Below are 25898 nucleotides of genomic sequence, written 5' to 3'. Positions count from 1 at the left end.
AAAAATGTCTATTACTATATAGACATTGAACATAAAAGATCAGTAGGTTCTAATGAAAGTTCTCTCAATAGTGGTGTGAAAGCTCTTCTAATTACAATTTTAAAGTATTTAGACACATGATATGGTTAAAATGAGCCATACTATATTTTTACCTTAGAAAAAGGTAAATTCTTTTTAATTTTTGCTATTTCCAGTTGGTTGACAAGTTGGCAAAATAAAGTCAAATACTTAACCAGACAGTTCAAAGAAGGTCACTATAGAAATGGGTTATATAAAGCAGTCTAATATAACTTTCTGCACTGATGAGAATGTTGTATAGCTACACTGACCAGGATGGTAGCCACTACAACATATGGTTATCAAGCACCTGAAATGTGCCAAGTGCAACTGAATTTTTAATTTCATCTAATTAATTTTAGCTTGAATAGCCACATTGACATTGCACAGTATTGATGCAGAGGCATAAATCAGAACTACTACTCTCCATCTACTTACTGATTGAGATCTCTTGAGTAAGTCCCTCTTGAAACTCAATCCTGTTACTATTCTACAGCTGGAAAACAGGACCCAAAAAAATCTAAATCACTTTCCCATAACTAGTTACTGACGTTGCCAGACTGCTGATCCAGTGTTCTTTCTACTATATATCAACTACAATCTTAACTATATGCTCTCATTAATTTAGAAATGATACATGTGTGTGTGTATATATACACAAACTTTAATAATACATAAATATAAAAGAATGTTTTCTCAAAACTATAATCTGCCAGATATATCACTATTTCCATTTTAATACACTCACTCATTTATAAAATTCAAACAAGGTAATATACTAAGAAGTACCTGGCACAATTACTAGCACACAGCAGGGATTTCATAAATCAAAGCTCTTTACAAAATTCAAAGTAATGTATAAATATAATGTGTTTGTATTACTATTCTAGCTGCTTCTTAAGACTATTTTAGAAATGTGGTGAATTGGATTATATCATAGATACAGGCAATTTTTGAAAATTCATTTATATGTGCTGAAGGAAGAGGAGGAGGAAAAAGAGAAAACTTAGCCAAGAAACAGATACCAAGACAAAAGGACAGAAAGTTACTTCTCCAGAATCCAATTCCCAGAAATCTTTTCCCTATCTGTAATCACTGCCCAGGTTACCTCATTCAGTTTCAAGGCTTTAAATACTACCTATCCGGCTGTCTACTAGACACCACTACCTGATAGCTAATATGTATCTCAAATCAACATGGACAAAGTTGAATTCTGGATTTTTCTCCCTAACTCCTTGCCCCCCCCCCCCCCAACATCTGTTCTTTTCTCACTCTTTCCCCTATGACAGTGTATGAAAATTATACTCTTATAGCTGGTTAGGACAAAAAATCAATAACTCACTCACACATCTTATAACTAACACACTAATAAAACCTGTCAGCTCTACCTTCAAAACCTTTCATAAACTTTCCACCCCTCATTACCTCTAACCATTGCTACCAAACCACTCACCTGGACTACTGTAATAATCTCCTACCTTCCTGTCATGTTCTTTCCTCCGTATGGTCTATTCTCCCCCTAGCTGCTAATGATCTTAAAACATGGTAGATCTTTCTTCACATGCTAAAATGCTCCCATGGCTTTCCCAAGTCCTATTTCTGGTTTACAAGGCTCTACATAAACTAGCCTGCATTCTACTGTTATGCTCTTACCTCTTACTTCTCTTCCTCTTTTTAGTTTACTCTGCTCTAGCAACAACTGTCCTCTGATGTTTTTTGAGTGTCCCATGTATGCATTCACTTCACTGTATGTCTCCTCTCCCAGACTTCTACGTGGCTTATTCTTTTATTTCCTTCAGAGAGGCTCGCGTTTTACCACAATATATACATAACAACAGCAACCATTCCTCCACTCCCAACACCTCTCTGGCACTCTCCATCTTCCACATTTTCCTTCCACAGTACTATCACCAGCTAGCATGCATATACATTCAAACATAAACACACATATATTTATCTTTCTCCACTATAATTCAAATTCCAGAGAGCTTAGACTTTGTTTTCTTCACTGCTATATAATAACCAAAACAGCTCCTGGCACATAGTAAGGCACTCAGTAAATATTTGTTAAGTAAATGGATAGTGAGGCGGAAAGCAAGAGACTGACAGAGAAAGTACATATGAGAAGTACAATTTAACTAGTTCAAAACGTCTGCCATTCCATTCAATGAACATTTGTCCAGAATCATGAGATAGAATACATTAATCTACTATTCCCTTAGTTGGACACAAGTCTTGCATGTGTTTCTTGTGTATGTATGCATTTCAATGTGATAAGAGTGATAAAGAAAACAGTGCATTATTCAGTAACATCATGTTCAATCAAAGAAATGGTGATCTATTCCAAGGATAGAGAACTAATTATTGGTGTTGAACTTTTTGATACACATACCACATTGTTTGAGAAGCTTAAAGGATATAAGAGTGATTCTGACTACATGTTATTTCTACCCTTAGATCTAATGCCAATGTGAAATCTGGCTCTGTGATAAAGTAGTAAAAGCCTGGGCTCTGAAGTCAAATTTAATTCTGCTTTTTATTAGGTAATAAGGCATTGAGCAAGTTACTTTCTCTAAAACTTTGTTTCCTCATCTATAAGTTAGAAATAATAATATACATATGTGATTGTGAGGATTAAATGTGATAATGTTTGTAAAGCACCTGCTGCTGCCATAAGGTAAGTGATGGCATGTGGCATATGTTAACTGCTTAACATTTTTATTAAAGATCTAATGAGCATATTTAACACATCCAAAATCACTTATATTATTTCTTAAAAGTCATACAAACTGGATTCTTAGCTCTAAAATCCCGAGACTTAATAACAAAACTACTTAAAAAAAAGTCACAACCAATGTCTTCGAAGACAATAAAATGAGCCAGAGTCAACAATTCTTATTGTCTAATATCACACTAATAATGTCACCTCAATTACAAGTTTATAGTCCTGCTCAACTGTGGTGTCCTAGCCTTTGTAAATAATTAAACAAACTGTAAATACCTTCAAGGATGTTGATGATCCTTATTAATAGATTTCTCCCCTCTTTACTGATGACTGCCTGCCTCCTGAGTATTCCATATAAACCAAAGAAAACTGGGCACCAACAGCAAGTTAAGACATAAAACTCAGCTTATAAAAACCTTATAAATCACATAGCCCACATAGTGGGCCCACACATCTCTTTCATAATTATCATTCTTCCCACATCTACATCTCACTCTGGAGCTTAGGAAAGCATGTGGGGAAAATTATGTTAAAACTCCCATAATGAAATAGCACTACTGTTTTATATCTCATTCTCCCATTCAAAATTAAAGGCCAAAGGCGAAATAAAGAGTACCAAAAATGGTGTTTCCAAAATTCTATTCTTCAAAAAAATGTTAATAGGTATTATGCAAATAAAGGGGTTAGTGGCCAAAAAAGTTTGGGGACTAATGCATACTATACCCCTTGCTTGGAAATTCACAAAGTTCACTGGCATATAAAAATTTCTGAGAAGTCCTATTTTAAAAAACAGACAACCAAACTGTTTAATATTGTAAATCTGGGCATTTACCAAATTTATTTACCAGTAACAATTTGGGGGGAAACATCTATTAACACCTGCTGGAACACTGTTGAGGAAACCTAGAATAGAAAGATCTTGCCAAAACTTCTCCAAGAGGAGTATCATCCTAGTCACAACATAGGTGATACTAAATTCAATTGGATAAAGAAGATGTGGTACACACACACACACACACACACACACACACACACACTCAATGGAATGTTACTCAGCCATAAAAAAGAATGAAATCTTGCCATTTGCAATGACATGGATGGAGCTAGAGAGTATTATGCTAAGCAAAATAAGACAGAGAAAGACAAATATTATTTCACTCAGATGTGGAATTTAAGAAAGAAAACAACTGAACACAGGGGGAAAAAGGGGAGGCAAAGCAAGAAACAGACTCCTAACTATAGAGAACAAACTGATGGTTATCAGAGGTAAGCAATGTTCTAAGAGGTGAGGTGTGGATGGGGGGATGGGTTTGACAGGTGATGGGGATTAAGGAGGGCACTTGTGATGAGCACCAGGTGTTGTATGTAAGTGTTGAATCACTAAATTCTAAATTTGATACTAATATTACACTGTATGTTAACTAACTGGAATTTAAATGAAAATGTAAAAAAAAATTCACTTGGAAATTCTACTTTTATGATCTTTCCCAGTTAAAAACCACAAGTTGATTTCATGATTGTCTCATGACTAGAACTGAAAGCAAAGTGAGCACCAATCAGCGTGCCAACTTCATCAATAATAAGAAAATGTAATGAGCTGATTAGGGAGGTGGCAAAACTTGATTGCATGATCAGATTCAGTAAGCCCAGTGACTTCTCATTTTGGCAAAGGCACTGTTGTTGCTCTTTCAAGCACTTAAGAACAGGATCAGTGTTACATAAAGGTTTTCAACCCAAACAAAGGGTGGTTTAATTGCTTCAGGAAAAGAACCAGTAAGTATTAACACCAGAATTCAAGAGAAGGGTATAAGTGCTAATATTGGGTCCCAAAAATTACATAGCAGAACTAACATAAGTCATCCATAAAACAAGTGATGGCCTAAATACAGTTCTTTGGTAGAGTTCATGTACCAAGCAGTGTCATTACTGTTTCCTTTATCAGTGGCAGCTATAAAACACCACTTCTGGTCAATGATAACAACATGTATTCTCATAATAAGGGGGCTAAAAAGTGGAAATAGGTTGGAAGAGAAAATGGAAAACAAGAATATGATTCCTCAATGTTTTCTCAGTTCTAAGAAACCACTTTCAAAATCATTCCCACACCTGATAACTACCTTCAAAATCATTCCTATATCCACTCTTGGGCTCTGAAATATCCAATCGTTTGAATACTCCACTCATCTCTCCTTTTTTTCCTTCAATCCTAGGTTTCTGATTTCCAGCTATCTTTCAGAATTTTCACTTATGAGCTACAACATCACCAGAAAGGAAGCAAGGAAAAGAAGTGAAAGTTTCACAAGTAACTCAGCATAAATCAAAATTAATCATGTCATTTGAAATAACCTTGCTTTCCTGTAGAACAAATCTAACCAATGTTCTCAGTAATAACCTATATTTTTGCTAAAATAACATGAACAAATAAGAACTGGTAAATCTCACCTGATGCTTCATATAATGATGCATGTAGGGTGTTGCAATTTTAATAACTTTGAGGCAAAATGGACATAGCAAGTTCTTAGTGTTTTCATGGGATGTTCTAAAATGAGTTTCCACATCAGAAAATGATGATGATCTATAATTGCAAACCTACAAATAAAGAAGGTTTAGTTTAACTTGAAAATGTATAATGATATGCAAAGTATCAATTACAAAGTAACAATGATAGGTCATTTGTTTAGAAGAACATAAGGTGCTATTAGAATCCCATTAATACAAGCAGTGAAAGATAATCTTTGAGAGAGAAAAGTTATCTTTTAAAGTTTAGGGATAGCTCCCAAAACATAACTAGATTCCCTTATTTTTATCAGCTCTTTTTAATTATCATTCCCATCTTGACTTGAATTTTCAAGCTTTAACACCTCCTGTCCTACAAAGTTTTTTTCTGCTACATAAAACAGCACTTTCCTTTAGATTATACATGGCTTCCAGGCTATGACATTGGCAATATATTTTTATCTTCTTTTTCTATTTCTTCAAATTCTGAAAAATTACTAATCCCAAAGCATTTGGTAGAGTTCTCTGTAAGTAGAAGCATTTCATATTTCCCTTGTATGCCTACATTCTTCCCTGTATAGTAAGCTAAGTCTCTACATTTGTCTGTTAGCCACTGGGCTTTTCTTTGTCCAATCGGGAGTGGGTAAAAATGGCCTGTGGGCCAATTTCAACTCTCTACTGATCCCCACATACAATGCATAAGTTATACCAAAGGTTTTTAAATTAATAAATAGTTTACAAAAGGAATTTTAATTTTAGTAACCAATTTTATTTCATGACCCATAAAAATTATATGAAATTCAGATTCCAGTGTCCATAGATAAAGTTTAAATAAACACAGCCAGATCACATTCATTTACTTATTGTCTGTGGCTGCCTTTGTGCTACAATGACAGAGTTGATTAGTTACAACAGAGATTATATGACCCTGAAAGCCTGAATATTTATCACCTGGTGCTTTACAAAAAAAAAATTTGCTGACCCTTGGCCCAAGAGGTTTAAATCTTACAATCAAAACAATAGAAAACAAACAAACCAAACACTAAGTACACAATAAAATATATGTATACCTGACAAATATATGGCATTTCACCGGGCTTATGATTGTCCTTCATATGTTGTAAAAGAATATGCTCTGTTTCAAATGATAATTCACAGATTTTGCAAATGGCTAAAAGTGGGGGGGAAAAGACATTACACCATTTTAAGATGCACACACACAGACAAACAGCAAATCATTATTTTGTATAACTGAAACTCTATGTCAATTATACCTCAGAAAAAGGTATCATTACCAGGCAAACACAAATATATATGAATAAAATTCATTTTATATATCTATATCAATAATAACAATAGTATTGATGGTAGTGACAGACAGCAGCTATATAGTTTTTATTGGTGTGCCAAACACAGTTCTAAGTACTTTACTTACATTAGCTCATATAATTCTCATGACAGCATTATGAAACAGGTATTTCTATTATTCTCATTATTCAAATACTAAGTTGCTTAACATCACATAGTTGTATTAAAAGGCAGACCTGGGATTTGAACTCAAGCTATCTAGCTCCGAGATCTGTGACTTTAACTATGACTGTAGTTGTTTTTTTCATTATTTTCATATTTTAAAACTATGATCTGAGCTTTTTAATTTAGTCCCCCACATATAATGCACAGGTTATTTACCTTAATGAATTATTTACAAGAGGGATTTTAATTTTAGTAACTAGTTTTAACAGTTAGAACTTTTTCAATTTTGCCCCCAAATTCCAAAGTCTTTTTCTTAGTCTTATTTTCCTAACAAGCTTCTTAAGTTTTCTCAGAGTTACACTGTCAAAATTGATAATATCCAATACTGTAACTTACTAGAAAATTCATGAGGTGTATGTGTGCTTTCAATGTGACACTGCAGTTGAAATGGTGTGGGAAACTGACGGTAGCAATGCTGGCAGGTGGTGTGGTTTTCCCAGCTCTCACTGCTCTGCTTCTCAAGTTCCAAGTGGTGTTTCATGTGGTTCATAAACCTATAAATGATTGTCAACAGGTGCAAAAATTCAGATTTAAAAACACAAATGTAAAAAATAAGTATCTGAATCTAAATCTTAAAAATACAAATACATTACTCAAAAAAAATCTCAAAAGCCTTAAAGTCTTCTAGAAAACTGTGTATTTTAAATAATCACTTTCATTAAGTGGCTAAATAAACATCTTTTCATCTTTGTTTTAAAAGAATTCATCAATGTAATTAATATGAAATTTCAATAATTTGCTTTAATTCTTAATCATTTCAGATTAAAATGTTTTTTTAAAGATAAAAAAAAGCAGTCTTTTTTTCCATACACAAATACTATTTAGATTTTTAAATAAAATTTATTTACTTGAAAGGAAGGAAATAAAATACTTGAAAGGAAGGAAACCCTACCACCAAAAGCAGCTATAGTCATGAGAGAAATCTTTTAAGGTTGTGAAGATATACAATAGATTCCAACTGTTTAAAAGACAAATTACTGGTATTTTTACTTGTGTCTTGGTTTCTAAATGCATGTAATAGCAATTTTAATGCCTACAATTACGAGAACCTTTTGTTTTATTTAATGATACCGGTTTACTGTTAGCACAGACCGTTCATTTTAACTTGCAGACTGTGCCCTTTGTAGGCAACGTCCATTTTTCAGTTTTACATTCTGCTATTTCAGCTTCCCTAAAAGGCTTCTTATGAGCAGGAACTATGACCTTCAACAGCAAAGAGTGCAATAAAACTGGGAACACCTATTTAAAAGAGCTTACTGAAGCTTTTTACTGAATTTGAAAGTAAAGTTATAACAATTTTTAGTCTGGGTCAACTATTAACAATTACTCACTTTGAGCCTGTAAAGAATCTAGAAAGTAAATGATAATGTTATTAATCTGGATAGCAGTCACCATGAAGGCTATAACGTTTATCTCTTTTTCACACCTCCACAATACTACTCTTAAACAGGTTATGGCACACTCTGAAGAATCTTTTTGTCCTCCTTTGGTTTTAACACCAGATCTACAAACACCTATAGAAAATCCTAGTCTTGGAATATTTATATAGAGAGATATGGTCATAAGCCATTAAATTTTCACCACACAACTTTAAGCAATTCAAGTGTATCTATATAAAATAATCTTTTAACTATCAAGCTTTCTCTTAATTATTATATGAGCCCCCATCAGGAACTCATGCTCTCAAACCAAACTATGGAAATGAGGGAAACAAAAAAACAAACTTCTTGCAAGATGTTCACAGAATAAAATAAACCTAACCGTTTTTGGTGACATTCAATGTAGGAAACAAAAGAAAAATACCACACCACAGTATGTTGATGAGGCAGAGAAAAAAAATCTATAGCTATCAATTTCTTACCATTCTCTACAAACATCAATTTGTCTTCCCAATTTTTACTGTTAAAATATTATTTAACACATTTAACTCCTTTGGTTATGAAGTATTTACCATTAAGGTTACATTTACTCAACAATTAGTATTTTAAAAAATGCTCAATTCCTGGATGTTATAAGTGCTGTTTGCTTAAAATTTCTAAATAATCTGGTACTCTAAAATGTATAACTACTCTACTGAAAAAAATAATAAAAAAAGGAATTGTTAATTTTCGTATGTTTAATATTAAGTGGGCTAATCTCAAAGGAAAGGCAAAAGCTGTTGCTGAAATAACTTAATATCATATATGTAATATTTAAGTATAACAAGGAACTAAGTCAGTGAAACATATTTGTATGCATGCACCACATTTATTAACATGATTTTTCTGGTGTATTTTACTATTAAAGGAGTAATAATATGGAAATCGGTGACAGAATTATACTGTAATATTGTTTCAATGTTATATCAAAAAGTACAATATCTCACGGCCCCTGGGTGGCTCCGTCAGTTAAGCAACTGACTTCAGCTCAGGTCATGATCTCACAGTTCGTGGGTTTCAGCCCCGCGTCAGGCTCTGTGCTGACAGCTCAGAGCCTGGAGCCTGCTTCAGATTCTGTGTTTCCCTCTCTCTCTCTGCCCCTCCCCCTCCTCATGCTCTGTCTCTTGGCTCTCAAAAATAAACAAACATTTAAAAAAATTTTTAAAAAAAATACAATATCGGGGCGCCTGGGTGGCGCAGTCGGTTAAGCGTCCGACTTCAGCCAGGTCACGATCTCGCGGTCCGGGAGTTCGAGCCCCGCATCGGGCTCTGGGCTGATGGCTCAGAGCCTGGAGCCTGTTTCCGATTCTGTGTCTCCCTCTCTCTCTGCCCCTCCCCCGTTCATGCTCTGTCTCTCTCTGTCCCAAAAATAAATAAACGTTGAAAAAAAAAAATTTTTTTTTAATAAAAAAAAAAATACAATATCCCTTCTGTTAAACTACTAGGACCATTAACTATTGATGGCTGTTAAAGTTTAATAAAAGGAGATAAAGAAAAGTGAAAACTCATATGAAATAACATACATGAAAGAATTTGGAAACTATAAAACACCACCATAAACAAAGCTTTAATAACTGTTATAGGAGTATATCACAATGTATCTCAGGGTTTTTCTATATGCTTCTTTTTGACCTAAGAACTCACAGGAAATGAAATAAATACTAGGTCCAGAAGTAACCTATTGGTACCTAAGAATGCTATTTACAAATAATAGTTATCAAGGGTAAACATAAAAAGGCATACATAGGTATGCTTGTATAAACACACACACACCAGTGATGTCTGCAACTTACTTGGAAATGTGTGAGAAAAAAAATAGTTTGATATATGATATCAAATAGATGTATGATAAAATACAGTAAAATGTTAATGGTAGAATCAAGGTGGTAAGTATACAAATATCTGCAGTAAAATTTTTAAAACTTTGTTGAATGTCTGAAAATTTTTGTAATAAAATGAAGAAACAACCTTACCTAATATAAATGTCAAGCTACATAACCAATGAAAATACCAATCAATATGTCCTGTTACTTTGTTCTTGTTATGTACTCATTAATAGGATGACAACTACTAATATGCCATGTAACACAAAGATTACAAAGTAAAGGTCATAAAATTTAAAGCATACAGGTATAAATCTTCAAAATTACACTGGAAATTAAATTTGTAATTTTTGAAGAGGTTAAATTTTGAAATCAAAGCCAACATGTTTCCTAGAACTGGTATTTCTCTAAAGAAGATCACTTTCCCTGCAAGGTAAATGTTCCAAAAATTACAAATATGAATCGAAAGATCTGAGCATTAAATAAGATGAATATGGAAGAGGTCAAACTAGACAAAACATACTGAAGTGGTACTTCTTGTAAAGTGAAGAAAAATAAAATTCAAAAGCAGCTAAGAATGAAAACAATCTCATGAAAATTCCTAAAACCCTGATAATATAAGGGAAATGTTAATTTTCCCTTATTTGAAAAAAAATTTGTCCTTTCTTAAGTTATCTTAAAGAGATACAACTAAGTGGATCCAGGAGTCAACTCTGAATTATAAGAAAGAACAAGTTTTTCAACAGGACGATCTGCCTTTGTTCTTAGTAGAAAGTATTAAAATTACTTGTCTAGAATGGCACAGAGAAATACAAGATAAAGATACAACATTTGTATCTTTAGCACTCCAATTTTCAAACACAAATAAAAATAAGTATTTACATACCTAATATTATTTTTAAGAATTTTCAAGCAACTGAAGCATTTAAAGGTTGTGTGAGTCTTCTGTTCTTCCTGAACATCTCCTTCATGTTTTCCATAATAAAAGTCATTAACTAACATGATCAATTTTCCTTGCTCTGAATCAACAGTCTTATTTTTATTTGCTGTACTTGAAAATTCTGTTTTAGCCAGTCCTAAAAAGTTATTTATCATGTCTGGACAACAGTACTGAAAGAGAAAAAACATAAGTCTTATTTAACACTTAAAAAAGATTGGACATCAAAAAACAACTGTATGTTTACAACAAGGCCAGACCATGTTAAAACTATGCTTGGTAAATATCTGGGAAAATATTCACCAAAAGTTTGTGGTACATACTCACATTCTAATAACAATAAATACCTATTATCTTAATAAACAACAACAAAAAATTTTTAAAGAAAAACTTTAAAATGAGAACTTGGCTACTGACATAATAATTTTTTTCCTTGCAATTTATCTTTTTGGATATAAATATTGAATAATAACTTAAATGCTTAATTGAAACTAAAACTTATTCAGGGCGCCTGGTTGGCTGAGTGTCTGACTTTTGATTCAGCTCAGGTCACGATCTCAGGGTTGTGGGATTGAGCCCCACTTCAGGATCCATGCTGGACATGGAGTATGCTTAAGATTCATTCTCTCTCTCTCTCTCTCCCGCCCTCTGACACTCTCCCTCAACCAGTGCACATTCGCCCACTCTTAAATAAGTAAATTAAATAAATAAACAAACAAACCTTATTCATTTCACATTCATGTCAAGATAGAGCATAGAAAGGAAATGTAGGTTATATGCCATAATGTAGATGTTTCATTATCAAGTGATATATGAAATTTCATAATATCTAGTTAGAACGAAAAATTGAGTACAACTAATTTGCCATTGCCCAGACTCAAGACACTAGAAAATGTATGAGTTAAAAAAAAAAGCAGCAGTAGTAACACCCTGAAATCTAGAATGCTTAAATTTTTGAAGGGGAAATTTAGTTCCTCATGAGTAAACTCAAGATGTCACATAAATTGGTTCTAAAGTGGAATACTTTCATACATGAGCTTTTTTTTTACCCAACAAGATTTAACTAATTCATTTATTGTACATCATTTTCAGTTGTAGAATTTCTCCAGGGCAGTTTTTCTCAAAGGTCAGTCCAAAGAAGACCTACATTAGAAAAACCAGGAGTACTTGTCAAAATGCAATTCCTGGGCCCACTTCAGATCCATAAACCACAATGTCTAGATACAGGGCCCAGAAATCCTTATTTTTCAACTAGCCACCCAGGTAATTCATTTATAATATAAACCAGCTGACTTAAACTCTTCGTAAATGTGTTACTTAGTAAATTAATAACAACATTAAAAAGTTTGAAACTCTAAACACAACTCTATTCCATTTCTAAGGTAACATCCATCTCTTCTTCTGCCACATCGAAATGTTAAATCACTGGTAAAATGTTCTGAATCACATGAGAAGCTGTTCCAAAACAGGCCTATAACATTTCCTTCAATTGCATTTATGCTTTTCATCTATCAGTTCTGAAACCTTTAAGAAAAAAAAAACACCAAGAAAAAAATATAAAATAGATCTATTTTAGATCTAAAAGAAAGGGGAAAAAATACTGAATAAAATGGGCCCCAAAACAATGACATAACTTGTGATTTAGGAGTTAAGGTTGCATCCATAAGCGAATTTAGGACAAATACATTAGGTCCTTAATACTACATGATCCTCTGTAGTCAACCACTCAGAATAAATACAGTTGAAATGAAACCATTCCATTGAAATGAAAAGAGGGAAATGAGAAGGGTTTTCTCTATATGTTTCTAGATATTCCTTAGGACACACATAATACTTAAGAGCTGAACACTAGGTAAGTCAGGCTATTTCTAAGGACTTTTATAGGGCTAAGTTCCTTCTAAAACAGGCTGGTTTTGAATTTAAGGATAAATGGAGAAAAGGATAGTTCAGAGTAAATCCATCAGCATTATCAGAAAAAAACCCAAAATACATATCTTATTACAAGTGATGTGTACCATAGTATCATTTTGATAGATAGAACCACTGACCTTAACTGCAATTTTACCATTAGAGTGATCTCAAACAATGGGAAAAATTATAATGCACAAAAATGATATATATGGAATAGTGTCCCTAATTAGAAATGTGGACAATCACATATATTCAAACAACAAACCTGGTTTTCAGACTGTAGGAGCTCTTGAGTCATATTTGAGATTCAATACTTTCCTGAAATCTACAAAATAAGTAGTCTATAGTACAGTGTGTTACAAGGTTATATTTTTCAGAAACATCTAATTTGGTACACCGATAAGAGGTAAAGTTACCTTAATTACTCATAAATTACAATATACATAATAGATGATCAACCGCTTTCTGTGCCTCCATTTTTTCTTTTAAATAAAACAGGATCCGATTTTAAAAATAAATATTAAGTCTCAAAGTGTCTTTATTTTTTAGTATAGTTGTCATACAATGCTACATTAGTTTCATTCACAGTATCTTTTTTTTTTTTTCATTCACAGTATATTTTAAGCAATGTTTCAGATCCCTGTAAGACAGATGAGGAATAAATCACTGAAAACCAAGAATGGACAACCTAGTTCAGAAAATTTAGTAACTGAGAGAAAAGCACAGAATCCCACAGAAAATATCCAGAAGTCAAAAGGCAAGAAAGCAACTTAAATGAGAATTAGGCTTAGAAGGAAGGTTTTACAGGAGGATAGAAAAAGCTATGGATGGTATGGCTGAGGTATGGTCTAAGATCACCTGGTCATCTTTTATTCAGTCTAAAACCCTTTTGGTTCTAGCCCTTCACTGTAGCTCTAGGTTATCCCTTATTGTCCTCGGTTAGCCATTCGAAAGTATTAAACTTTAATGCCATACACTGTAATTTTAAACAGTAGATACCATCTTAGCACCATTTTCATCTTCAGTCCTCCCAGTAGATGGCCATGTGCTAGTGCTTTGTTAGTACCTAAATATTTAGGTAAGATTTTCAGAACAAAGAAGGAGAGATGCTATTTTTAAATACTAAAATACAGAGGTGCCTGGGTGGCTCAGTGGGTTGAACGTCTGTCTTCGGGTTCAGGTGATGATCTCACAGTTTGTGAGTTCAAGCCCCCCGTAGGGTTCTGTGCTAATAGCTCAGAGCCTGGAGCCTGCTTCTGATTCTCTGTCTCCCTCTCTCTCTGCCCCTCCCCTGCTCACACTCTGTCTCTCTCTGTCTCTAAGAAGTGAATTAACACTAAAAAAATATTTTAAATAAAAAAATAAATAGTAAATTAGAAGTTCCCATACGATCAGCCTACATAAGTCAACATTTCCCCCTTTTCCTAGGACTCATCCAAAGCCACAACAACCAAATTCTAAAAATTTCACTTTCATTGAAACTAAGAACCACATAAAATCCACAGACTCTACAACATATGACAGTACTACCCAAAGCAGCCAAGATCAGACAGAAGACATGCAGGTGGAAGTAGAACAGAGAAGTCAAAAGGACCCAATAGTAACAGATCTTAGAAAGTGTCAGCAAAAATTTGCTAAAGATGAAAAACACATCCTGAAGTGCAAAGCTATATCCTTTCTTCGCAAAAACAGGTGCAGATGCTAGGGCAAGTAGGATGACAGAAGTCCCTCAGACTTCATTTGGTACAGAGAAGTAGACAAGGCAATGCTATAAAGTCAGACACACAAGTCACATTTGCAGGAAACCTTCTGCCCAGCAAAGAGTTATTATATAAACCAGCTAATAGAATGTGAGATTATTATGGCAACCTTGGCTTCCCTAAAGGAGCTTTGTACAAAAGAGCTAGCCCAAGAAAATCCAACTTATTCTTCACTATGATGGAAACTTACATCTGAACAAAAATACTTTAGGATAAAAGAAGGAAAACGTAAAATTCAGACAAAAACGCCATGGAGCAGATGCAGATGAAAACAGTGACCAAAATTTTTGTTGCAAATTTTAAAACCTTAATGACACAACTGTGTCTATTTGGAAGACCATAAAGCAAGAAGAGATGGCAAGACCAAAAAGACATTAAAAAGAGTGACAAAACTGAGGGAAAAGTAAGGAAATAAAATCAGAGAGATAAAGACAAATTAGACAACAGTGGTGAACAGGCATTGGAAAATAAAATGAAGGACACAGAGGTTAATAATAAGAAGAGCAAATAAAAAAAATTAAGTGTTAAAAGAAGAAAATATTTATGCCAGACAAAGGACATCAAATGAATGCATATTGGACAACATTCTCCTCTCCCCTTCAAAAGGCAAAATAATTACATGGAATAAATATTTTTAAATATTAATCAAGAAAATTACACTAAAATAAATTCTCAAATCCCAACACTAAGTCAAGTCATTATAAAATTATCAGTCTTGCAAAATAAAGAAATTCTATGGACTGCATGCAAAAAGGTCAAATCACTTACAAAGGGCAAAATAATTCAGGCTTATCCCAGATTTCTCAACAGCAACATTCAATATTGTAAAACAGGAGCACCACAAACAAGATCCTCAAAGTAGGATCCAACTTACTTTATATCTGGACAAACTGTCCTTTTGAGAATGGATAATCGAACTGTTTTGAATATGAAAGACATCAAAAAATGCTGTTCCCAGGCCATGTTTGAGGAAATTACTAGAGGATGAACTTCAGCCCAACAGATAACTAAAAACCATGACAAACAGACTGGTAATCAACATATTTACTGTGAAAAAAGATTAAAACAAATATAGAAATAAGGTTAACAAAGTCAAATGCAAATGTTATATGCCCTGGCAATGAAAACATTATACAACCAACAAATAAAAACTGGGAGGGGGTAAAAGGACAGTAAGCATAAGTAAGCTTGAGAAAGGTCATAGACTGCCTCACATATAATAGCAGTACACCAAAGAATATCATTTAGAGCTACCAAACGAAGTAGTATATGTATGACCAGTTTTAATAGTACAAAGATAAATACTCAGAAAAATAATAATGACTAAAATCAGGCAGGAGAGGAGAAGGTAACAACGAGTGGGTTAAGAATACTTCAACCAACTCTAATTTTACAGAATGGCAAAATGAATATAAGACTACTAGAATTATATCAGCATTCCCTAAAAACTGAAGCTACATACATGTGAAGCAATCACATGGTGACTTTTAAAAAAAGATAATAAAAATTGTCACAGAACCAAGACCAAAATAAATCATATCAACGAATACAAGTAAGTTTAACATAAGTGCCAAAACAAGAGATTTTCACATAGGATCACAAACCAAGAGGCATAAAGTGATTCAGAATGGTTAAAAATAAAAGGGTAAACAATATATTAGGCAAATGGAAACCACAGGAAAACAAGGGTTGTGAGCCTAAAAGTCATCAAACATTAAGACAAAAAAAGAGAATATTTTATAAAAATGCTAAAGGAAGAGGAAGTGATCCCCCACCCCCACCCCTGGAGTGCAGGCAGGGACCACATATCATGCGCCATGGAGAGGCACTTCTCCAGTACCACGGCACATAGAAGGGAAGTTTGAATCCTAGCCAAGCACAGGGGCATGGGAGTCAGAGGAGTGAGAAAGACCACCTGGTCTGCACCCAGCACAGTGAGGGCAGTTCAGAGTAATTTGGTACAACGGGTCCATGGAGAAGCAATTGGGGGGACGGGGAACGGGTCGCCATTTTTCCCCCCACCACTACCAAAGTGGGGCCTCAGGGATTGGTCCTAAGGGCCCACAGTGGAGGGGGGAACTTGCCCACACCAAACTAGGCCCCTCCATGCCAGGTATACTGCATATCTACTGGTGCGGGATAGAGGCAGAGGAACCAGACAGCCCCTCCTCCAGACCAGTGCTGCTGCATTACCTTGATTAATTCTTGGACAGTTCTTGTTATATAGATATATTCTTCCTTCCTTTTCTCCTCCTTATCTCTTCCCTCCTCTAGTCTGGTTACCCTGGTTGTTGGTTTATTTAAGGAGACATATTTAATCCATTCTCTTGATACATATTCAACACCTCCTTCTTTACTTTCCTTTCTCTCCCTCTGGAATAATCAAGCCCCATAGTTTCTCTGGATGGGCAACTTTATCTTCATTTCTTTCCCCACTCCACCCCCGCTTCTTTATTTTCCTTTCTCTCTCTCTGGATTAAGCCATTTAGTCTCTCTGCCCAGTCAATGTTTATTTTCTCTTTTTCCTCCCCGCCCTTGTCACTTCTCTCTTTGTATATGCTCTTCCATCAGCACCACCTCCACCCTGTTCTTTATTTGAGGCTGGTGTTTCTTGCTTTTCTTTTGCATTGTTTTGTTTTTTTCTTTAACCTGTTTGTGTGTTTGCGTGTTTTGTTTTCTGTATGTTTGTCTGTTCATTTTCCTTTCCAAGGCTACTTGAAGGAACAAATCAAAGCACACCTGGTGGAGGGTCCAAAACATCACTACGAGTAAGGAAATAAAATAACCAAAGTCACAACAACAGAGACCAAATAACACTCTCCAAAAAACACCTCCTGAAGGTCCAGGCCCTAGACAGTGTATGACCCTCCTTTAATATAGCAGTCCTTACAGGTGCAGAGCACATAATAAGTTTTTAGAACTCATAAGGGACAGAAAACTAGCCAAAATGACGAAACAGAAGAATGCTCCTCAAAAGAAATGCCAGGAGAAGTGACAGCTAAAGAATTGATCAATACAGATATAAGTAATATAACTGAACAAGAATTTAGAATAATAGTCATAAGATTAATCGCTGGGCTTGAAAAAAGCATAGAAGATAGCAAAGAATCTATTGCTGCAGAGATCAAGGACCTAAAAAATATTCATGATGAATTTTAAAAATGCTATAAATGAGGTACAAAATAAAATGGAGGCAGCCATAGAAAGGACTGAAGAGGCAGAGGGGAGAATAGGTGAATTAGAAGATAAAATTATGGAAACAAGGAAGCTGAGAAAAAGAGAAAAAAATCCAGGGGATTTAGACAAATTGAGAACTAAGCAATTCAATCAAACAGAACAATATCCATATCATAGGAATTCCAGAAGAAGAAGAGAGAGGGAAAGAGACTGAAGGTGTACTTGAACAAATCATAGCTAAGAACTTCCCCAATCTGGGGAAGGAAACAGACACTGAAATCCAAGAGGCACAGAGAACTCCCTTCAGAGGTAACATGAATGGATCTTCTGCACCACATATCAGTGTGAAACTGGCAAAATACAAGGATAAAGAGAGAATTCTGAAAGCAGCTAGGGATAACTGGGCCTTAACATATACAGATAATCACATAAGGGTAGTAGCAGACCTATCTACTGAAACTTGGAAGGCCAGAAAGGAATGGCAGGAAATCTTCAATGTGGTGAACAGGAAAAATCTGCAGCCAAGAATCCTTTATCCAGCAAGTCTGCCATTCAGAATAGGAGAGATAAAGGGTTTCCCAAACAAAAACGGAAGGAATTCATCACCACCATACCAGCCGTATAAGAGATCCTAAGGGGGACTCTGTGAGTGAAATGTTGTAAGGACCACAAACTACCAGAGACATCACTACAAGCATGAAACCTACAGAAAACACGATGACTCTAAACCCACATCTTTTCAATAGTAACACTGAATGTAAATGGACTAAATGCTCCAATCAAAAGACATAGGATATCAGAATAGATACAAAAACAAGGCCCATCTATTTACTGTCTACAAGAAGCCCATTTTAGACCAGAGGGCACCTTCAGATTGAAAGTAAGGGGATGGAGAACTACCTATCATGCAACTGGAAGTCAAAAGAAAGCTTGAGTAGCCATACTTATATCAGACAAACTAGACTTTAAACTAAAGGCTGTAACAAGAGATGGAGAAGGACATTATAGAATAATTACAGGGTCTATCCATTAGGAAGAGCTAACAATTATAAATGTCTATGCACCAAATTCAAAACCACCCAAATATATAAACAACAATGAATCACAAACATAAGCAATCTTATTGGTAAGAATGTGGTCCTTGCAGGGGACTTTAATATTCCACTTACAACAATGGACAGATCATCTAGACAGAAAATCAGTAAGGAAACAATGGCCCTGAGAGATACACTGGATGCAGATATACTTGACAGATATATTTAGAACTCTACATCCTAAAGCAACAGAATATACTTTCTTCTTGAGTGCACATGGAACATTCTCCAAGGTAGATCACATACTAGGTCACAAAAGAGCCATCAATAAATATAATAGAATTGAGATCATATCACGCACACTTTCAGATCACAATGCTACAAAACTTGAAATCAACCACAGGAACAAGTTTGGAAAACCTCTAAATACACAGAGGTTAAAGAACATCCTACTAAAGACCGAATGGGTCAACCAGGCAATAAAAGAATAATTTAAAAACTATATAGTAACAAACGAAAAGGAAAACACAACAATCCAAACCCTTTGGGATGCAGCAAAGCCAGTCCTAAGAGGAAAATACATTGCAATCCAGGCCTATCTCAAGAAACAAGAAAAATCCCAAATAAAAAATCTAACAGCACACCTAAAGGAACTAGACACAGAACAGCAACAACAACAACAAAAAAAACCCAAACCTAGCAGAAGGAGAGAAATAATAAAGATCAGAGCAGAAATAAACAATATAGAAACCAAAATCACAGTAGAATAGATCAATGAAACTAAGAACTGTTTTTTTGAAAAAATACACAAAACTGATAAACCTCTAGCCAGGCTTCTCAAAAAGAAAAGAGAGAGGACGCAATTAGATAAAATCATGAATGAAAATGGATTTATTACAACCAAATCCCTCAGGAATACAAGAAATTACCAGGGAATACTATGAAAAATTATATGCCAACAAACTGGACAACCTGGAAGAAATGGACAAATTCCTAAACACCCACACACTTCCAAAACTCAAATGGGAAGAAATAGAAAATTTGAACAGACCCATAACTAGCGAAGAAACTGAATCAGTTATCATAAATCTCCCAACAAATAAGAGTCCAGGACCAGATGGCTTCCCTGGGGAATTCTACCAGACATTTAAAGCAGAGATAATACCTATCCTTCTCAAGCTGTTTCAAAAATAGAAAGGGAAGGAAAACTTCCAGACTCATTCTACAAAGCCAGTATTACTTTGATTCCCAAACCAGACAGAGACCCAGCAAAAAAAGAAAACTACAGTCCAATATCCCTGATGAATATGGATGCAAAAATTCTCAACAAGATACTAGCAAATCGAATTCAACAGCATATAAAAAGAATTATTCACCATGATCAAGTGGGATTTATTCCTGGGCTGCAGGGCTGGTTCAACATTTGCAAATCAATGTGATACATCACATTAATAAAAGAAAAGATAAGAACCATATGATCCTGTCAATCAATGCAGAAAAAGCATTTGACAAAATGCAGTATCCTTTCTGGATAAAAACCCTCGACAAAGTCGGAATAGAAGAAACATACTTAAACATCATAAGCCATGTATGAAAAGCCCACAGCTACTATCATCCTCAATGGGGAAAAACTGAGTTTTCCTCCTGAGATCAGGAAAACGACAGGGATGTCCACTCTCACCATTGTTGTTTAAACATAGTGTTGGAAGTGCTAGCATCAGCAATCAGACAACAAAAGGAAATCAAAGGCACCAAAATTGGCAAAGATGAAGTCAAGCATTCACTTTTTTCAGATGACATGATATTATTGGGAAAACCCAAGAGACTCCACCAAAAGTCTGCTAGAACTGATACATGAATTCAGCAAAGTTGCAGGATACAAAATCAATGTACAGAAATCAGTTGCATTCTTATATACTAATAATGAAGCAACAGAAAGACAAATAAAGAAACTGATCCCATTCACAATTGCACCAAGAAGCATAAAATACCTAGGAATAAACCTAACCAAAGATGTACAAGATCTGTATGCTGAAAACTATAGAAAGTTTATGAAGGAAATTGAAGAAGATACAAAGAAATGGAAAAACATTCTGTGCTCATGGATTGGAAGAATAAATATTGTTAAAATGTCAATACTACCCAAAGCAATCTACACATTCAATGCAATCCCAATCAAAATTGCACCAGCATTCTTCTCAAAGCTAGAACAAGCAATCCGAAAATTTGTATGGAACCACAAGACCTCGAATAGCCAAAGTAATATTGAAGAAGACCAAAGCAGGAAGCATCACAATCCCAGACTTCAGCCTCTACTACAAAGCTGTAATCATCAAGACAGCATGGTATTGGCACAAAAACAGACACATAGACCAATGGAATAGAATAGAAACCCCAGAACTAGACCCACAAAAGGATGGCCAACTAGTCTTTGACAAAGCAGGAAAGAATATCCAATGGAAAAAAGACAGTCTCTTTAATGAATGGTGCTGGGAGAACTGGACAGCAACATGCAGAAGGATGAAACTAGACCACTTTCTTACACCATTCACAAAAATAAACTCAAAATGGATAAAGGACCTGAATGTGAGACAGGAAACCATCCAAACCCTAGAGGAGAAAGCAGGAAAAAACTTCTCTGACCTCAGCCGCAGCAATTTCTTACTTGATACTTCTCCAAAGACAAGGGAATTAAAAGCAAACATGAACTACTGGGACCTCATCAAGATAAAAAGCTTCTGCACTGCAAAGGAAAACAATCAACAAAACTAAAAGGCAACCAATGGAATGGGAAAAGATATTTGCAAATGACATTCGGACAAAGGGCTAGTATCCAAAATCTATAAAGACCTCACCAAACTCTACACCTGAAAAACAAATAATCCAGTGAAGAAATGGGCAGAAAACATGAATAGACACTTCTCTAAAGAAGACATCCAGGGGCGCCTGGGTGGCGCAGTCGGTTAAGCGTCCGACTTCAGCCAGGTCACGATCTTGCGGTCCGTGAGTTCGAGCCCCGCGTCGGGCTCTGGGCTGATGGCTCAGAGCCTGGAGCCTGTTTCTGATTCTGTGTCTCCCTCTCTCTCTGCCCCTCCCCCGTTCATGCTCTGTCTCTCTCTGTCCCAAAAATAAATAAACGTTGAAAAAAAAAAATTAAAAAAAAAAAAAAGAAGACATCCAGATGGCCAACAGGCACATGAATAGACGCTCAACATCACTCCTCATCAGGGAAATACAAATCAAAACCTCACTGAGATATTACTTCACACCAGTTAGAGTGGCTAAAATGAACAAATCAGGAGACTATAGATGCTAGAGAGGATGTGGAGAAATGGGAACCCTCTTGCACCGTTCGCGGGAATGCAAACTGGTGCAGCTGCTCTGGAAAACAGTACGGAAGTTCCTCAAAAAACTAAAAATAGAACTACCCTATGACCCAGCAAGAGCACTGCTAGGAGGGTACCCAAGGGATACAGGAGTGCTGATGCATAGGGGCACATGTTCCCTAATATTTAAAGCAGCACTTTCAACAATAGCCAAATTATGGAAAGAACCTAAATGTCCATCAACTGATGAATGGATAAAGAAGATGTGGTTTAGGGGCGCTTGGGTGGCTCAGTCAGTTGAGTGTCCGACTTCAGCTCAGGTCATGATCTCGTGGTTCATGAGTTCGCGCCCTGCGTCGGGCTCCGTGCTGACAGCTCAGAGCCTGGAGCCTGTTTCGGATCCTGTGTCTCCCTCTCTCTCTGCCCCTCCCTCACTCATGCACTCTCGCTCTCTCTCTCTCTCTCTCTCTCTCTCCGTCTCTCAGAAATAAGTAATGTAAAAAAATTTTTTTAAATAAATTAATTAAAAAAAAGATGACGTGGTTTATATACACAATGGAATACTACTTGGCAATGAGAAAGAATGAAATCTTGCCATTTGCAGCAATGTGGATGGAACTGAAAGGTATTATGGTAAGTGAAATAAGTCAGTGAGAGAAAAAGACATCATATGTTTTCACTCATATATGAATCTTGAGAAACTTAACAGAAGACCAGGGGGGAGGGGAAAGGGAGGGAAAAAAAGTTACAGAGAGGGAAGGAGGCAAACCATAAGAGACTCTTTAATACAGAGAACAAACTGAGGGTTGATGGGGAGTGGGGGACAGGAGAAAGTATGTGATGGGCATTGAGGAGGGCACTTGTTGGCATGAGCACTGGGTGTTGTATGGAAGCCAAGTTGACAATAAATTATATTTAAAAAAGCTAAAGGATGGGTTTATAATACAATTGTGAGAGAACCATCCATATCGCAAATAATATTAACAATCTTAGAAGTGCAATATATGGCAGAAAATATCAGTAATGAAAGATATACATTGACATTTGGTATTTCTCCATCCATGTAAGAAAAAGTACACAACAGGATGGAGTTAAGATGGCAAAGTAGTATGGGGACCCTAAGCTTGTCTAGTCCCTGACATCAGCTGGATCAGCATCACACCATTTTGAACACCTAGGAAATTGATTGAAGGATTAATGCAATAATCTGCATAATTTGAGTCAGAGAATTTGGCAGTTACGCAATGAATAGAAGTGAATTGGGGGAGGAAAAAACCCACAGAGCCATGGAGGGTAGGGAGCCATTTTCACAGAGAGAGGACCGAGAGATTAAGAAAAAGGGGAAACTGCAGCACATCCTGATCATGCAAAAAAAGCACACACCCCAAAAGTAGCTGGAGAGAAACAAAGAGTAAAAACATTCACAGGACACAGGACAAGACATTTGTTCTCCAAAATCACTGATGGGAAGAAAGGAGAGGGTTCTAATACTGCCAGAAGTTTATACAGAATGGAGAACAGAGTCTGAAGTTTCAGAGCTCAGTGCCTGGCAGTCTTCTGGCGGAAAAGTAGGGCGAATACCCAAAAGCAGGCAGCACAGTTCGAGGGGTCCAAGTCTCTCACGGGGAGAAGCAATTCTCCTGCTTGCACTGCATTTGGTAGAGGCCATACAACCTTCCTATGGGCAAGATTCTCAGCAGACCCTGGAGAACTGCCACATTTACTGATATTTTAACAATGATCCCAGAGTGGAGCAAAACCTGGCACTGGCTGTGTGTTGTGATTTACCATAAACTCTGAGACAGTGCTGCTGCACGATCACATGAATGTTTTCTGGGACAACCTGGCCACTGCCCAGGAATATCCTACCCCAGAGAATCAGCATGGATCCAAGATGCCGAGGTCTCTGAAGTGTGGGGTTTTGAAACACAGCCCCATCTGAGATAAATCTCTGGAGGCCACACCAGGAAGACAGACAGCTTGGACAAAGACAGAGTAAAGGCATGGAGCAGATGGAGGCCTGAGACAAAGGACGGTTGCTTGACTGCTTGTGTGTGAGGGCATGAAATTCCTGCGCCAGAGACTAGAGAGCCAGGTGAAGCTATTTTCACCGCAAGCATGCACATGCACATGCACACACATGTGGAACAACCCCAGTGAGCTAAGCAGTGCCACCAAGTAGAAAACAGAGCTGTTACACCAAGCCATGCCCACCTGCACACTCCAGGCACATCCCCCAGAGGACCAGCACAAATCACTTCCACCTGCTTAGTCTACAGACTACAGTGCTGCAAAGTTTCAGTTCTAGGGAAAAATGGATATAACTTCATTTGGATATCATTCAGTTTGCTTGTTTGTTTATTTTCTTTGCTTCTGTTTTTATGTTATTTTCTTTTTTCTCTCTCTGTTTCTTAGATACAGAAAGGGAAATTTTTAAAATTTTTTTATTCTACTTTATTTTCTTTATTCTCTTTTATACTATTTTATTCAATTTTTTTAATTAAAAAAATTTTTTTAATGTTTATTTTTGAGACAGAGAGACAGAGAAAGAGTGAGAGAGAGAATGAGCACGGGAGGGGCAGAGAGAGAAGGAGACACAGAATCTGAAACAGAATCCAGGCTCCGAGTGGTCAGCACTGAGCACAACGCAGGGCTTGAACTCGTGGACCATTAGGTCATGACCTGAGCTAAATAAAGTCAGACACTTAACCGACTGAGCCACCCTGGTGCCCCTTTTTTAATATTTAAATTTGTTTTATAAGTTATTTTTTCATTTCTGTCTTTTCTCTTTTCTGTCAAGCTTATCTAAACAAGCAGACTGAAACACACCTAGGTTCTAGCTTCGTTTATTTGACTTTTTTTATTTTTAATATTTTATTTTATTAACTTTTTCTTTACCTCCAAAATGAAAGGACAGAAGAATTCCCCCCAAAAGAAAGCAGATGACAGCCAGAAATTTAATTGACAAAGATATAAGTAAGACACCTGAACTAAAATTTAAATTTTTTTTAACGTTTGAGAGAGAGAGGGAGAGAGAGAGAGACAGAGTGTTAGTGAGGGAGGGTCAGAGAGAGGGAGACACAGAATCTAAAGCAGGCTCCAGGCTCTGAGCTGTTAGCACAGAGTCTAACATGGGGCTCAAACTCATGAACTGTTAGATCATGACCTGAGCTGAAGTTGGACGCTCAACTGACTGAGCCACCCAGGCATGCTGAACTAGAATTTTAAACCACAATTATAAGAATACTAGCTGGGGTTGAAAGAAGGATAGAAGACACCCGAGAATCCCTTTCTACAGAGATAAAAGAACTAAAAGCCAGTCAGGCTGAAATTAAAAATGCTATAACTGAGATGCAATCTCAAATGGATGCCATGACAGCAAGGATGAACAAAACAGAGCAGTCAATCAGTGATATAGAAGATAAAATTATGGAAAATAAAAAAGTAGAAGAAAAGAAAAAAAAGGCAAAAGATCACAATACAAGACATAGAGAACTCAGTGGCTTATTAAAGAGGAATAACATTCATATCATAAGAGTACCAGAAGATTAAGAGAGACAAAAAAAGGGGCAGAAGGTTTACATGAGCAAATTATAGCTGAAAACTTTCCTAATCTGGGGAAGGACAAAGACATCAAAACCCAAGAAGCACAGAGAACTTCCATTAGATCAACAAAAACCAACTATAACCAAGGCATATCA

At 36.0% G+C, this 25898-nt stretch overlaps 1 protein-coding gene across 5 annotated transcripts in view; it reads right to left on the bottom strand.

Moving 5' to 3' along the window:
• ZNF280D (zinc finger protein 280D) overlaps positions 1 to 25898 on the bottom strand; it is a 143334-nt gene that overhangs the window by 68627 nt on the left and 48809 nt on the right. For all 5 annotated transcript variants that reach the window (XM_030318109.1, XM_030318107.1, XM_030318111.1 and 2 more), the window contains 4 exons: positions 10939 to 11162; positions 7148 to 7305; positions 6349 to 6449; positions 5225 to 5371 (listed from right to left, as the gene is read on the bottom strand). In XM_030318109.1, coding sequence (XP_030173969.1) covers positions 5225 to 5371; positions 6349 to 6449; positions 7148 to 7305; positions 10939 to 11162 — 630 coding nt within the window. The remainder of the gene's footprint in view (positions 1 to 5224; positions 5372 to 6348; positions 6450 to 7147; positions 7306 to 10938; positions 11163 to 25898) is intronic.

Source organism: Lynx canadensis, chromosome B3 (assembly GCF_007474595.2).
Source record: "Lynx canadensis isolate LIC74 chromosome B3, mLynCan4.pri.v2, whole genome shotgun sequence".
Taxonomy (NCBI): Eukaryota; Metazoa; Chordata; class Mammalia; order Carnivora; family Felidae; genus Lynx; species Lynx canadensis.
The sequence above is the reverse complement of the archived record's forward strand: the minus strand, read 5'-3'. Positions and strand labels throughout refer to the sequence as shown.